Source organism: Daldinia vernicosa, assembly GCF_022497035.1.
Source record: "Daldinia vernicosa strain CBS 139.73 unplaced genomic scaffold F5Y00scaffold_9, whole genome shotgun sequence".
Classification (NCBI taxonomy): domain Eukaryota; kingdom Fungi; phylum Ascomycota; class Sordariomycetes; order Xylariales; family Hypoxylaceae; genus Daldinia; species Daldinia vernicosa.
The window spans coordinates 482,207-497,729 of NW_025953925.1; the positions used below are offsets into that span (position 1 = coordinate 482,207).

General features: G+C 48.7%; 7 protein-coding genes across 7 annotated transcripts; 3 read left to right on the top strand and 4 right to left on the bottom strand.

The window, feature by feature from the left end:
• Window positions 1-274: 274 nt before the first annotated feature.
• On the top strand, window positions 275-2,224 carry F5Y00DRAFT_274652 (HET-domain-containing protein; the record flags this gene model as incomplete). Its single annotated transcript, XM_048013398.1, has 1 exon — window positions 275-2,224. The coding sequence occupies one exon, from the start codon at window positions 275-277 to the stop codon at window positions 2,222-2,224; it is 1,950 nt and encodes a 649-aa protein (XP_047867700.1).
• Window positions 2,225-2,252: 28 nt separating this feature from the next.
• Window positions 2,253-4,980, bottom strand: F5Y00DRAFT_229231 (uncharacterized protein). The gene is made up of 4 exons (XM_048006740.1): window positions 4,501-4,980; window positions 4,417-4,444; window positions 3,841-4,359; window positions 2,253-3,776 (listed from the first exon to the last, which is right to left on the bottom strand). Exons 1-4 carry the CDS (start codon window positions 4,872-4,874, stop codon window positions 2,541-2,543), a joined length of 2,157 nt encoding a protein of 718 aa, XP_047867701.1. The 5' UTR covers window positions 4,875-4,980; the 3' UTR covers window positions 2,253-2,540.
• An 83-nt stretch (window positions 4,981-5,063) lies between these two features.
• On the bottom strand, window positions 5,064-7,074 carry F5Y00DRAFT_229232 (uncharacterized protein). The gene has a single exon (XM_048006741.1). It carries the CDS (start codon window positions 7,050-7,052, stop codon window positions 5,331-5,333), a length of 1,722 nt encoding a protein of 573 aa, XP_047867702.1. The 5' UTR covers window positions 7,053-7,074; the 3' UTR covers window positions 5,064-5,330.
• A 560-nt stretch (window positions 7,075-7,634) lies between these two features.
• On the top strand, window positions 7,635-9,688 carry F5Y00DRAFT_259264 (lung seven transmembrane receptor-domain-containing protein; the record flags this gene model as incomplete). The annotated part of the gene is made up of 8 exons (XM_048010843.1): window positions 7,635-7,709; window positions 7,774-7,807; window positions 7,864-8,036; window positions 8,087-8,412; window positions 8,462-8,502; window positions 8,553-8,627; window positions 8,690-8,932; window positions 8,985-9,688. The coding sequence occupies 8 exons, from the start codon at window positions 7,635-7,637 to the stop codon at window positions 9,686-9,688; spliced, it is 1,671 nt and encodes a 556-aa protein (XP_047867703.1).
• A 351-nt stretch (window positions 9,689-10,039) lies between these two features.
• F5Y00DRAFT_217064 (DUF185 domain-containing protein) lies at window positions 10,040-11,910 on the bottom strand. Its single transcript, XM_048005588.1, has 3 exons — window positions 11,605-11,910; window positions 11,281-11,550; window positions 10,040-11,222 (listed from the first exon to the last, which is right to left on the bottom strand). Exons 1-3 carry the CDS (start codon window positions 11,788-11,790, stop codon window positions 10,140-10,142), a joined length of 1,539 nt encoding a protein of 512 aa, XP_047867704.1. The 5' UTR covers window positions 11,791-11,910; the 3' UTR covers window positions 10,040-10,139.
• Window positions 11,911-11,996: 86 nt separating this feature from the next.
• On the top strand, window positions 11,997-13,775 carry F5Y00DRAFT_229234 (kinase-like protein). Its single transcript, XM_048006742.1, has one exon. It carries the CDS (start codon window positions 12,237-12,239, stop codon window positions 13,686-13,688), a length of 1,452 nt encoding a protein of 483 aa, XP_047867705.1. The 5' UTR covers window positions 11,997-12,236; the 3' UTR covers window positions 13,689-13,775.
• A 15-nt stretch (window positions 13,776-13,790) lies between these two features.
• Window positions 13,791-15,513, bottom strand: F5Y00DRAFT_229236 (uncharacterized protein). Its single transcript, XM_048006743.1, has 2 exons — window positions 14,935-15,513; window positions 13,791-14,868 (listed from the first exon to the last, which is right to left on the bottom strand). Exons 1-2 carry the CDS (start codon window positions 15,062-15,064, stop codon window positions 14,138-14,140), a joined length of 861 nt encoding a protein of 286 aa, XP_047867706.1. The 5' UTR covers window positions 15,065-15,513; the 3' UTR covers window positions 13,791-14,137.
• Window positions 15,514-15,523: the final 10 nt, after the last annotated feature.

The following is a 15,523-nucleotide window of genomic DNA, read 5'->3' on the forward strand; positions in this document are numbered from 1 at the left end:
TAGGTCGCATAATACCTGATTGAGTGATTAATTCCGAGATTATTCATGCTTGGGTAGTAGTGACCTCTGGACAAAACGTCGCGAGGCCCCCTCACCCAAGATGAATTTCTATCCGTTCTTCTCTCCGTATCTATCTTGAGATTACCTCGTCTACATCTCCTCTCTTCGGACCACGTAATTAGATCAAGATTCTTCTTTCCATATCGTCGCCTAGACCAGACTATAAGTTTATAAGCATCAATATTTTCATTCATAGCATAATCAGCCTTTCATCATGGGGCGCTACCGTTACGATCCCCTTCCGGGACAACACTATATCAGACTGGCAACTATTCATCCGGGGAAGTTCAACGATAAGATTGCCATTTCATTTCACACCTCAAAGTTTCCTAATAATATATTGCCGTATGAGGCTCTCTCATATGTATGGGGCTCGAAGAAAGGCCGTACGTCAATCCACGTTAGTAGGGTTGATGCCACTACAACCAATAGATTACGGGATACTGTTCAAATGAAATTCGAGAAACTCGGGGTTACGCGCAGTTTAGATATAGCCCTGAGACATCTGCGTGATGATAAGACGCCCCGGGTTGTGTGGATCGACGCACTCTGTATTAACCAAACGGATGAACTCGAAAAAGGCCCTCAAGTCGCAATGATGGGAGAGATCTTCCGGCTTGCTCGTCAGGTGGTTGCTTGGCTTGGACCAGAAGCAAACGATAGCAACCGTGCTATGTATCTAATGGACTATATTGGATCGCAGGTTGAAGTTGATTTTGTCATGCAGACAATAAGACCTGCGATGGGTTGCACTGATTCGGGAATCAGCAACCGCAACATCGCACTCCCTTTCCAAGACGAAGATATTTACTCGATTTACCACTTACTATCGCGACAGTGGTTCGACAGGCTATGGATCAGACAAGAAATTTATTTGGCAAGTCCGGAAGCAGTTATTATGTGCGGCCTCAAGCAAGTCAAGTGGACAAGTTTTCGACGAGGTTTAGGGTGTAATTTCATGAAACCCATCCCGCAGTCAGACTTCTCTGGTCAATGCGAAACCCGAATATATGCTCTACAAGGATTTATTTTTCAGAAAAAACTAGGCAACTTAATAGGCTTAGACTCTGATTATAATAGTACACAGTGCCTAGACCCACGAGACCGACTCTATGCCATCTCGGCTTTGTTAAACGCCCACGACAAGGCATTGATCCCATCGCCGGACTACACTCAACCTTACGATAAACTTTACACGACTGTCGTAGGAAGCTGGATTAAACGCTACGAGTCCTTAAACATACTACACCGCTGTCAGCTTCAAGGCGGTACGTGCCCGAGCTGGGTTCCTGACTGGTCAAAACTAGACTCCAGACCTAATATGCTCGTCTTCAAATTATACCTGTCGCCGCTTGTAGCCTGGTATAAATTTCCGCAACCTGGCGTACTGAGAGTTATGGGTGTCTCCAGCTGCGCTGTCTCAGTATATCATCAGTTGCCGCAAATGTCACGCTCCAAAAAGACGATGCTCGAGCAGATACGAACCTTGCTGTTAAAGGTAGACCTGGAGCAGCAGCACACAACTGAATACTACACTAGGCTACTTGCTCACGATCGATTTGCCAATAGCTCAGATCCACCCGATTTTAGTTTACCGGACTTCGAAGAGGCGAAACAACTTGTGGAGTTCATCATGTCTAATTGTGACTTCAACGATGTCAACAACGAGGACTTCGTGCAGTCCTTGGGTGTTAGCAATTTCCTTTCGGTAGTTCATTGCTTAACAAGTGGACGCCGATCCATTCAGTGTACAGGTGGTTATATGGGGGTTACTCCGGCATTAGCACAGCCTGGTGATGAGGTCTATATTCTACTTGGTTGCTCGCATTCGTTATTGCTACGCCCACAAGGCAATAACAAATTCAAGGTAATTGGTAGGTGTTTTGTGCCTGGCTTAATGTATGGCGAAGCTCTTCTCGGACCTCTCCCCGACAACATTCGGATAATCGAATGCTATGACGAAAGGGTTGACAACTACGCTACGGCTTTTAGAGATATCTCTTCGGGCGAGATATTCTACGAGGACCCACGTTTAAAATCACTACCCGTAGACCTCGAAGACTTCCGCAGACGACTACAAGGCAATCCCCGTGCAGATTTGTATGTAGAACCAGATATATTCAGGGAACGTGGAGTGGATTTGAAATGTATTGATCTAGTGTAGATTCTTCTGATTTTACAATTAATTTACAGTTCCAGAGCCACATACACCTCCGTCAGTATGGTAAACCATAGGGGCCTCCACTGCCCCATCCAAGTCCCACGCGTAACTCGCAGGCAAATTTATATGACAAAATACGTAGTAACCCATTTCAGTGGCTTGTGCGAGGCCTGACATCTTCAAATTCGAGATCAATACATAGAGGATCAGCAAGTAGAAGCCAGGGTATTTTCTCATACAAAATCCCCTGGCAACTACTTGTGGAATATGTATGGAGACAGTGGAGCCCTTATGGTTTACCATACTGATAGAGGTGTAATCACATAGGGTTCCAGCCCATGGTCGTCCAATCAATATCTTCAAAATCCATGACGTCCATCGTAGCCTGGGCTGGTATATTAGGACTATCCCAGAGTCCCGTAGCAGGAGAGAAGTCCTGTTCTCTCGTGCCGTATGACGGGTCGTAACCACTACTAAAGTTCGTGGGTGCAGACGTTTGAAATAAGTTGGCGTTATTGGCACCCGTAACCCCGCCCAATTGTTCCAACTCGTCGCCTTGGGGATGATTTAACTTCCTCTGTAGTATTTTGTCCAGAATATCCGACACGATCAGCGGCGGAACCAGGGGTTTACCCTCCTGTCTCGATAGTGCTTCGAGCGCCTCCCATGCCCGGAGGACAAGTCGCGAGAACACATGGAAGAAGGCTTCATTGACTTCCGCATTCATAAAGCGGGCTTTGTAATTATCACCCATTACCTCCCAAGCCTTTTCGGCCTTATCGTCGCTGGGCTGCTTCTTCAGCCCTTGAAGAAGGTGGATATACGCTGGCAGCGGGAAGTGGTAGCTAATTAGCCAACGGTACCCCTTAACTAGAGGGGAAGTAATGAGCTTCGTATCGCACTCGAGCATTCTTAGGGCCGAGGAGATCGTAGTATTGCGTTGCAGCTCTGTCAGCTGCGCTGTCGACGTTAGGTGTTTCGAGTAATAGTCCAGGATACGGATTTTTGCAAGGTAACCTCGCGCGGTCCAGACCGTCATAAAGTGAAGCGGGTTATCTAGATCGCAGAAGGCAAGGTACTTGTCTTCTATCGTGTTTTCCAGGGCATCCAGCTCATCGCCTTCCGAGGCGGAGCCTTGCCGGACATTCTTGGCAAGAGTACTTAGAGATGGATTGGTAAACATGAGGTGAAAGGAACTATGGCGGACGAAATCGGCCAGCTCGCTACGCACGACGGTGAAAATAGCCTCGGTGGGCGTCTCGTGGATCGCCAGGGGGGTCTTCATCTCCAGTCGGATTTCAGAGTCATACACATTCAGGGGAGTCTTGCAGTCCCAGGTAGGAGCCAGTGACGCAGACTTGTAGTCGCAAAGCTCGCTGATCCGGTTGTCGAAGATTATCAACGACCACCATAGTCTTCGGCGCATCTCAGCTTCCAAAGCTGTGAACTTAGCACAGGTGGTCTCGTCGTGAATCCCCATACCATGTGCGATACGAACAGCGACGCTGAGCATCGAGGATAGGGACCGAGGGTCTACTTTAGGTCTTACAGAGATCTATAACGCGTTAGGAATGATACTAAATGATAGAGATGACATGTAATTGGAAAGGAGGGCATACCAGATAGAGATATAATGCTGTTAAGCAATCTCGGTCAGTAGTCTGTAAAAACCTACAGTTCTGCAGGGCTTGCCGGCATCCCAACTGATACCGCGCTAGAAGATCATCCTTCGACGCCATAAAGAAGGTAAGACACTCATCGTTGGTGAGACTGAATATAGACACGCAATAAATACTAAAGATGAGAGCTTCCATTGCAGGATCAATAGTACCGATATGGCTCGTGGCGTTTATAATGCGTGCTTGCAGAGTAGGAGTGTGTGTGATTTTCAGCAAGGGATCGACATTTTCCAGGTATATCTGCCAGAGTCGGAAGATTTGTATATGCTCTGGGTGCATAGTAGAAAGATCATCACTTGTTTGGGGCGCGGCAAATAGAAGGTGACTGTTATCTGCGCTCTCGTATATACGATCCCATACTTTGGTGATCATGGGCTGACGTAGAACATCTTTTTTGAAGGAGGAGTCGCTGTCATTGTCGTCGCTCTCATCGATATCATCACCTTCGGAATCTGAGGCCTTTCTTTCGATTATTAGCATAAATATACCTTGCCTACTGGTGAATTTGAATCGTACCTTCTGACTCATAGCCCGCCAGATATCCCTGCGATAAAATTAATTAATAACCTCTCGGGCTCAACTCGTTTTGAAAGAACATACTTGGGTCTATATGATAATTTCGGCTTGACTCCCGCTCCCGCGTCATCTCTCGACGCTGTTCCTTTTGAGGACGCATCTTGCGGAGTCTGAGGACTAGAGGCTTTACTCTCCTCGCCGTATAAGGACTCGAACGGTATGTTATTCTCCCGGAGCAGATTCTCATAATGGTGAAGGCGATTCATAAGTTCCCGCTTAGGAAAACGTCGGCTTTTGCGACGAGGCGGCGCAAGCGTAGCCGGTACGCATTGAGCGCGAAGCCGAACACAGTTCGCGCATGGAAATATCTTGTCGCACTTGACTTTGCGCTGCTGGCACAACACGCACGAGAGCACCCGCGGCGGCCTAGATGAGGCAGTCTGCTTTTCTGTTGACATGCCGTGGATTATTGTAAAAAGGGGGCCGCGATGAAACTTGAAACTGTTGCCTAGGACTGTGTCATTGTCTTCTTTTTGGAGGTTGTAAGCTCGGACATTTCTTCTCTCCGAATAGTCCACCATTTTTGTATTTATGGACCGTGTAAAATTGCTCTCTTTGATATTTCTTTACCTATCACCACCGTAGAGTTTATGCCTCAGCCAAAGGGCTTACATTTTTCTTAAGAATTAAATAAACTACAAGGTCTTCATATGGCCAGGCTTTTCAAATCATGTAGTTAATCACGAATCTTAGAAAGAGACAACAATATTATGAGTAACTACTACGAATTACTCTTTACAATAGCTATAACTACAACAACCACATAAACTCATCAAAAGTTCTTATTAGAGCCCAATCTAGATAATATTCTACAGACTCTGGGTATCACCCAACGCCACGCAATGCAATCCGTTTTACCAATTGTCAAAATTTCCAAACCCACCAACCTTAGCCTTTTTCTTCACCGGCTCCTCCCACGTATCGACGTCCTCCTCGATAATCTCGTCCTCGTTGCCCTGCTGCTTTATCGCGGCCTGGAGGTACTTGCCTACGGTACCGCCACCCCCGCCCTGCTCAACCGTGCCATCCCGTCTTACCCGCTTTCCCGTCCACGTTAGCTGGTCGTCTTCGGTACCTCCTGTCCGCTGAATCTCTGCTTGGGTCTCTGCGAGCTTGTCGCGCTCGGCTTTCTGCCTTAGGAACTCGTCGAATGGGTCGAGGTAGACAACGACATCCTTGATGAATATCTTATTCAGGGGGCGATCCGAACCATCCGTAGGTACCGCCTCCATCTTGCTCAGGATATCCAAGCCGCCCACAACTTTTCCGAAGATGGTGTGTTTTCTATCTAGATGCTTGACTGGGCGGTATGTGATGAAGAACTGGCTCGAGTTTGTATTTTTTCCTTTATTAGCCATACTAAGAACGCCTCGAGAATCGTGCGTTAGCGGACCTTCGAATTCGTCCTGGAAATTCTTGCCCCATATGCTAGTACCTCCCCGTCCGGTGCCTGACGGATCACCCCCTTGAATCATGAAGTTTTTAATGTTTCGATGGAAGGAGACGCCTCTGTAGTATCCTTTTTGCGACAATCGAATAAAATTCCACACTGCCTTCGGGGCATATTCGGTTTGTAGCTCGATGTTTAAATCGCCTAGATTCGTCTCAATCCGTGCGTAGCCTTTTATCTTTACCCTCTTTGGTTTTAACATGTACTCCTCATCGGTCAGCGTGGCCCGTTCGCCACTGGTTTCGGGTGTCAATCCTGTACTTGTGAAACTGGCTGCGGCTTTACCCGTCGTATATGCTGCAGAATTATAGTTTTGCTTCTTATCCTGTATCATGGATGGTCGAGCATTATTGCTTCCTGGAGCTTTTGTGACTGCTTTGGAACGGTTGATGTCGCCCCCAGCTTCACGTTCCTTCCTTGCCTTCTCAACGGCCTCTTTCGCTCTCAAAACCTTGTCACCTACCCTACCCAAGGCGCTGATATTGACGTTGCCTTCTTTTCTCTCCTCTTCCTGCTCCTTGGTCAAGAGCGCATCTCCGCCATTTTTTAAATGCTGAAATTGGCTTAAATCTCTGCTAGCGGCATTCTGAGGATCTTGGAGCGTGATAATGTCCGAGCGACTAAACTCTACGTCGTCGACAAGATCTCGCCACATCTTCGCTTTGATGTTCATCCTCTCAACCGTCTCCCAAGCGAAAACGTTTGCGTAGGTTCCGTGTCGAATCGCGACAACGTGGGTATTGTCGGTGAGCACCTTGAAGGTGACCGGGTCGATGAAATCCCCCTTCCCGTCGCCACCCAGTCCGTCTGCACCCTTGGAGTCAACGTCTCCATTGCGCGCGAAGTTAAGCTTGATAAGGTCGCGTGCCGCTAATGGTTCGCCGTTCACGGGATTGGTATCGTGACTCTCGAGCCATTTTGAGATAACCTCGACGTCAAATATGGTTCCATCGGGGGTACAGACGGGATTCTTGAAAGGCTGGAGACTGGCGGCGCAAAAGTTGAAGGGTAATCGTTTGAAGGATGCGCCATTAGAACCGGTTCGCGAACCCGTATTTGCCGAGTAGGCGTCTGAAGATGACCACTCGGAGTGTGTGATATATAGCTTATCCGTACCTTTCCCCATGGCTCATACTCGTAATGTGACGGCAAAGATAAATAAATAAATACAAAAATACAAACTGGAATTGACTTGGCGGCTTCGAAGCTAACCGACAAACCGATCGAAGTTATTTCTTATCTTATCTATATCCCTGTTAGTTACATATATTTATGTAACAGGTACCTAGTCTAGTGCACCTATTTTAAGTTGCCGGTATTCCGTTTCAAAAATTGCCTTACACGTATGCGCCTAACAATTTAGCTGGCTTTAGGTGGACAGGCTGCGCAATAGTTCCATTTCAATGTTTCTAATAAACGTAATAGTTAGCGTATCTGCGTATCTAAGCCAAACATACATTACTTAGGGAGCTAACCTAGAGATATCTTTTTTAATTACGTCTACTCTTTCTTTTCAGCGTCTCCCCGATGCTTCAAGGGGACTTCAACTTATTCTAGTCCGACCCGCGATTCCGATTCGAGTTTGTGTTTGATGTGTGTCGTGAGTCGTGTATCGTAGTTACACTTACTTAGCCTTCGGAATAGCGACGACAGATTCTCTCGCCCGAGGCTGCCTCGCGCGGCGACTACACTAGTCAACGATACAAAGATGAAGAGCTGGTTTTCCCCGTTAATTCTTCTGGGCTTGTCCCTATGGACAGCTCAGGCATTGGAAGTGCAGATAGTATGATACGATTAATCAGTCGCTGCTACTTATAATCTAGTTATCGCTAATACTTTTTCGCTAGGACAATACCGATGAGAATCGCCAAAAATGCGCCGGTATGCTCCGTTGATACCAGCTGTCCGGCCGAGCCTTGTTAACCATAATGAAATAGGCATGTATAGCAAAAGCGACTGGGGAGGTCCGGTAGAACCGTTTATCCTTACTACGTTCCCGAATCAGACCGTCGAGGGCGATAACGACCCTGTCGTTAGCTTGGTTATATTTGAATGGAAAGACGAAGATTTGATCGGCGTCCCCTCGAACCCTGATGATGATATGTCCCCGGTACGATTCTCCATGTGTGTTGCTAGAAACAAGGCTGATAAGAAAACTAGAAAGTGTTAATCTGCGACGAAGAGAGTATTAAGGCAGGCTTTTGCAAGGACACGGATATAGGTAAATGGATTTTGTCGCCTAATGCGACTGAGAAATCCGAAAACTTCATTTTAACCGAAGCTATACATTTGAACTCTTCGCATCCGATCCACTATGAAATCAAGAAGACGGGTTACTACTGCATTGCCGCCTATGGATTTGGAAATACGAATGAGTTCATGGGCGTCGCAGAGTTCCGAGAGGCCTATGGCGAACTTCCTGCAACCCAGATCCCCAAGCTTCCCTTCTACGGCGGAATCACTATCCTCTATGCGGTAGTCGTAGTGTATGTTCCGGGATCATTACGAACCAAGTTCCTCGCTAATGGCCTTTAGGTTTTGGGGTTTCCTATACTATCAGCACAGATACGATATCTGTGAGTTGTCGCAAGCCTCCCCCTTTGTTCTGAAGCTAACATGTTCGTAGTGCCCGTTCAAAATTACATCACTGCTATTCTCGTCTTCCTAGTCGTTGAAATGTTGATGACTTGGGGTTTCTATGGTGAGCTCTTTATTGAATCTCTAAGAGGGTTAAGCTGGTTGGGTGTGACTAACTTGGCATAGATTACCTGAATAGAAACGGCTCTAATGTAGGAGCTAAGGTTCTCCTAATTGTGGTGGCCGTCTTGAACGCTTTCCGTAACTCGTTTTCTTTCTTTTTACTCCTCATCGTGTGTATGGGTTACGGAGTTGTGAAGCCTTCCCTGGGCAAGACGATGGTGCATGTTCGGTGGTTGGCCATTGCCCATTTCATTTTTGGCTTGGTTTACGCCGTTACTAGTCTTCTAGTGTCACCGGATACGGCTGGTAAGATTCTTCTAATAGTCCAGAACCCATAGATGCTAACTGAAGCTCCTAGGGCCTCTTGTTCTCCTCATCGTACTCCCGTTGGCGGGTACTTTGACTGGCTTCTATGTGTGGACGCTCAGTTCGCTCAACGCCACCCTTAAGGATCTACGCGAGCGCAAACAGACCGTGAAAGAAGCCATGTACAAGAAGCTCTGGTGGTGCATCCTGATCAGTATTCTTGTTATCTTCGGCTTCTTCTTTTTCAACTCCTTCTCATTTGCCTCGGCCTCCGACCCGGATTACGTTCCTTTTCACTGGAAATCGCGGTGGTTCATTCTTGACGGATGGCTCAACTTGGTCTACTTCGCCGATGTAGCCTGGGTCGCGTATGTGTGGAGGCCTACGGCGAACAACAGAAGATTCGCGATGAGCGATGAGATCGCTCAGGACGAGGATGGAGGTTTCGAGTTCGCTGATGTGGGCGCGCCTGATGATTCAGATGAAGACGAGGAAGCCAACATTGGCACCAAGATCACAAACACACGTTCAACACCGGGAGCAAACGCCACTTCTACGACGTCGCAGCCTACACAAAATAAAGCCCCTGCCAAGGCGGAGACGCCGCGGGATTCTTTCGACGGTGAGACGATATTTGCCGTCGGGGAAGACGGTGACAAGTTCAGTGATGACGACGAAGATGATGACGATGACGACGATGAAGATGAAAGGGATCGTGGTGAAGGTTCAAATCTAGTCAAAGGAAAGAAACAGTAGGACCTCTTAGGATTGCTAAATTGGCAAGGGGAAGGCGGCATTAATTGTACTTGGATTGAGCACACCTTCGTTACTGTACTATTATAGACTCTGCGCATGGCGTTGGATTCTGGATTGTTCGTTCCATGGGCTCACCAAGGCGAGAAGAACAAATCCACACACACACACACGAATAGGTCTTTGGAAGAGCTTCAGGGCCTATTTTTATTTGCGATGTATTGCAATAGGTCGTACGGATATGAAAAGAACGTTTTTCGAGGCTGTGTCTGTATTTGTATTTATGATTGGTGCTCGGTACTATCACTGCGTACAACGGTAGAAACAGAGGCTATGTGAATTCCATTTTGTACACATTAGGGTTCCGCAAGTGTACATCAGATCAAGTCTGGTTCTATGTTATGTTATGTACTATACAAGCCCACCCGGCGTCCATAAGCCCCAAATAAACCCCTTAAGGACTCACATCCCCCCCGAACCCAACAGGCCTCCGCCTACCCCCGTTTTCCGGCAGGATAGCCAAGACCTTATAAATCTTGCCCATGCCGTTCGGCCCACGGTCAACCAACCGCTTCCACGAACGCTCGATCTCCTTCTTTTTCTCGTCGGCGTCAGGACCCGCGCCCAGCTTCCGCGATAGCATCTCGGCGCGCTGCTGCACGCCCATGGCCTCGAGGAAATACGCCTGGTCTACGGGGCCGTGGCACTCGACGGCCGGGCTGGCGATGGTCGCGGCCTCGACTATCGCGCCGAAGTCTACGTCCGCGCTGAGATCTACCAGTCCCGGGGCGGCGAAGGGGCTCACGCGTCTGTGCTGCCGGATCCCGCGCAGCGAGTTCGCGGGGATGGTGTCGGCAGGGCCGTAGTCTATGATTAGGGCGGCGCCGGAGGGCCGCGGTTTGGGCGCGAGGCCGGAGCCGCCGATGCGGGTGGCGAAGTCGGTGGCGTATATGGAGGCGTCGGGGCATACTTCGATGAGGGCGTTTGGGATGGATTTTAGGGCCCGGTAGCGTGGGGATGACTCGGGGAGGTATTGCGCGTGGCGGGTTACGGAGGGGCTGAGAGTTAGCTGGAATTCGGGGACGGGGTCGTGTCGTTCGGCCTGGGGGGTCCCGAGGTCTGCGTGTGTTGTCCCTTTTGGTGTGGGGGAGACGACCATCTCCCGCCATTGACGATCAGGAGTGGCGGCGGAGTTTAGACTTGAGGTCTTGTTTTTGCTACTTTCTGGCGTATTGGGTTGCTGAGTTGGTGGTAAGTCGACCAACTGAAAGGCATGGATTGGCAGTGCGTCAAAGAATTCGTGGGCCACTATGAAAGGAGTCTTGCTAGAGTCTCGCGGGATAGCCTTGATAGAATCTGTCCATACGATAGGTAGGCCATTGTATTTAGACGTACTATGCCAACCTATTTTAGACTCGGTCATTACGGCATCGTTGCCGCAAAGGAGATTCTTTTGCGCCGTGCGTAATTCGCTACTGGCTTCAACCATATATATGGTATCTATGCTGGAAGCCATGTCTTTGAAGTTCCTTATAGTCTATTTATGAGTTAGCTTTATAAAAATACCAGTTTCACACATCGATTATGATACTCACTCTTAACATATCGTCCATCAAAGTCCCCCTGCCCGGGCCAACTTCGATGAGCTCTACGCCCTGCTTCGGGCGACCTTGAGACATCCATTCGGCTACGAACCATACGCCAACAAGTTCGCCGAATATCTGTGATATTTCCGGGGACGTTATGAAATCACCCTTCCGACCAAACTGATCACGGCCGGCTTCTATGGCCCCTGTGTAGTATCCACCAATATCCCCTGTAAGACACATGCGCATATAGCTAGCTAGAGGGATGGGGCCAGTTATCTGTACACCATGAGTATGAGGTTTTATGACGATGTATTTGTATACCTAACTTACGTTTATGGCCTCGGCTAATTGTTTAGCTAGAGGTGTTGACCATTGCCTTTCTTCTCTAGTTGCGGGTGTTGCTGTGAAGCATCTATAACTTTGATATGCGACTTTGGGACTATGGGATAATGATGATGGACGTTGTGATAAGTATCTGAGCCCGCATTGGGCCGTCCTTAACACGTTGGACCTCATTTTGTACTCTTAAAATTAATACATCACGAAGATGCATGAGGCTTTACAAAATCAATAAGTCATTATTATGATTTTAATAATAAGTAAAAGTTGAAAACTTACACTTACAGACGTTTTGTATAGGTAATTCGAGATTAAGCTCCAAGCTCTGAAATTTAGTTCCGAGCATTCTCCGGACCTCGAACCTCAAAATTACGTAGGTCCAACTTTCTTTCATCTTGAATACCTTAGGTAATTAGATAAATATCTTGCATAACAATTACCGATTCATTTATGAATTTCATACCGGGGATTTTCTTTAATCTACCAATACCAATTTTACCCTCCAACACCCTTCCACTTCGCGCGCAACGATTTCACGAAATCATAATCTTACTATTTCATTTCATCGCACCGCCCTTCAAGCACCACGGTCCACGCTAGCTACCATCGAGACAACTATAACCATGGCGAGTAAATCTCGCTGGGCGGATACGGAAGAAGACGCAGCACTAGAGGCAAAACAGAAGCGCGAAAAGGAAGAGAAAAGGCGCTTAAAAGCCGAGAAGGCACAAAAAGCGGAAGCAGAGCGCCGCGCCCAAGCAGAAGCAGAAGCAGAAGCAGCAGCAGCAGCTACACAACGAGCCGCGCAAGAGCAACAACGGCAACACCTACAACCACCAGACGATACCGTACCACCCACCAAACGACGGAAAATCACACCCGAACAAGACGAGCAAGAAAAGGACGAAATTACAAAAAATGAGAGTAGCGCAAAGCTCCTACGCTTCGAGGCCGGCGGCTGGGGAAAATCACGAAGCGTCGAGAACTACGATAAACTAAACGATATCGAAGAGGGAGCATACGGCTGGGTAGCGCGAGCAAAAGAAATCAAAACAGGCAAAGTCGTAGCCTTAAAGCGGCTCAAATTCGACCCGGCCGACACATCAGGCCTGCCCGAAACAGGCCTCCGCGAGATCCAAATCCTAAAAGACTGCTCGCACCGAAACATCGTAGCGCTGCGCGAAGTCGTAGTCGGCGACGACACCTCGCGCATCGAGCACATATTCCTGGTCCTCGAGTTCCTCGAGCACGACCTCATGTCCGTGCTAGGCGACATGCCCGAGCCCTTCCTAGCCTCCGAAGTCAAGACCCTGCTGCTCCAGCTCGCCAGCGGCGTCGCCTACCTGCACGACCACTGGATCCTGCACCGCGACCTTAAGACGTCGAATCTGCTGCTCAATAACCGCGGGCAGCTCAAGATCGCCGACTTCGGCATGGCGCGCTACGTCGGCGATCCCCCGCCCCCTAAGCTCACACAGCTCGTCGTTACCCTTTGGTATCGCGCTCCGGAGCTGCTGCTCGGTACAAAGACATACGGTGCTGCGGTCGATATGTGGAGCGTCGGCTGCATCTTCGGCGAGCTGCTGACGCGCGAGCCGTTGTTGCAGGGCAAGAACGAGGTCGATGAGCTAGGCAAGATCTTCGAGCTATGCGGCATTCCTACAGATGAGTCTTGGCCCGGCTTCCGCCGCCTGCCTAACGCCCGACATCTACGATTACCCAAGAGTTCTGGCGCCAACACCGGGCCTATAATCCGCGCCCGGTTTCCGCTGCTAACAGCCGCTGGTAGTGCGCTGCTGAGTAGTCTCCTATCTCTTAATCCGGACCGAAGACCCACGGCGAAGGAGATGCTGGACCACGAGTTCTTCAGACAGGACCCCAAGCCCAAGCACGAAGTTCTGTTCCCGACGTTCCCTAGCAAGGCGGGCCAGGAGCGCAGGCGCAGGAGATCAACGCCCAATGCGCCGGGCAGGGGACAGAAGGCCGCGGATCTGGGGTCGCTGGATTTCAGCGGGCTGTTCGCGGCGCGGGAGAAGGAAGAGCGAGGAGGTGGGTTCTCGCTTCGGATGCTATGAATTACGAAGTTGCCTATGTAGTAATATATATATATATATATATATGAGAATGAAATCTATACAATAATAGATATTACGAAATCGTTGAGGGACGGGAAGGTATTAAGCAACCTGACTAGGTGTGTAATCATTAAGAGCTACGTATATAGCGATATAAATAACCCTTCTGATGCCGTAGATTTCTATGTAGGTAAATGATAGATCTTCGCTATTTTCGAATCCACGCCGGAAGTTTCCCCCACCCGCTTTCGGCCCTTGCAATTCATTTCAACAAAAAACGCCACTACATGATGATGTATGTATCCTTAAACCCAGATAGATAGATAGATTACCGTATTGAGAACTTCTCCATTAAGATGCTGTCCCTTATTTCCGAAATATATGCAAGTCAGAAATATACTATCTCCCCATGTGCTACTACGCCTACGAATAGGTTGTAGTAGGACTGACTACAGCAGCGCAGCGATTCCCGTCACGTACCACGTGAAACTGAATACGGTGATGATGCTCATGGTTATCGCGAAACCTAAAGCCTGGCGTTCGAGATCTCCTAATGCGCCGCTGCAGGTTGCGCACTTCCACTCTCCGAGGTCCTGGTACGGTCGGGACGTGTACAAGCCGAATGTGAAGCCGTCGAATGGTGCCAGGTACCCGGCTTCGGCGGTCGCATCGGGGGAAGAGTCCGCGTCGTAAATCAGCAGGGTGTACTGCGCGACTAGCAGGGGGCTAGCGACAGCGCTCTCTGAGTATTTCTCCGTGTCCCAGGTGAATGTGGCAGTCGGCTTGAAGGTCATGTTCTGAGTCAGGGTCCACGTGGCAGAGGCCGTGGAGCACGACACTAGAACATCAATAGCGGTTGGTGTGCCTTGCAGGGAAGTGTAATTCCAAACCCAAGTAATCGGCGTGGGGTCTCCGATTCTGTAAAGCGTTGTTCCAGCAGTAGTGGCTGGCGTAATCATAGCGACACCACCAGCTCCATCCTGCGCATCGAAGGTTGAATGTGTGGTCTTGGCAGTACTGTTGCCATTTTTTCCGGTTGTGGTGACTACGGCCGTATTAAGGTTTGTAGTCTTGGGATCGTCCGAGTCGGCAGCAGTAGTCGTCTTAACATCCGTCGTTATGGTTTTTGAATCGTCTGATGAATCGTCAGTCTTAGTGGCAGTTGGTGTGGCTTCGGCTGCTTCAATGCTGTTAGTGAAATTCAATTCCAACCTCATCCCCAGTTACCACGGAACATAACACATACGCGATGAGCTGTCGTCTGCCCGAACTACGAGCGAATCTACATCCGGAAGCCATCCTGGCCACGCCGACGTTAGAGGGGTTAAAGCGAGGGCAACGGTCAAAAATTGACCCAGGCTTTGTACTCCTTTCATCTTGTTTCAAATGATGGAATGCCGATAGACGTCTAATAGTCGATTGATTCCGACGAAGTTGCAGGGAACAGAACGCCGCAAATAAATAAACACTCGAAATCCAACAATAATAGCAATTATTCCGTTTATTTCGAATCTATCGTGGGCGTAAAAAGTTGTTGCTCGTTGGCCCGCTCCCGCTTCGTTAACTAAATCCCCCCTATTTTCCTCCTCTTTGTTGATACGAGGAAAACAGTACTAAAAACCAAAACGCAGCAAATTCGGATTCCCTCAGTAACGTATTTAGGCGAGGGCTGTTATTATCAGAACTAAGCGAGTGTTGTTGGTAGCTAGGTAGCAGTATTAAAGCGAACGACGGGTTGAACGATGAGAAAAGTTGTCAGTTCATCGAGAGCGAGAGGGCGGGAAAGAATGGGATGAGAGAAGGATAAGAGGATACGAGAAGACGAGATGATGGGC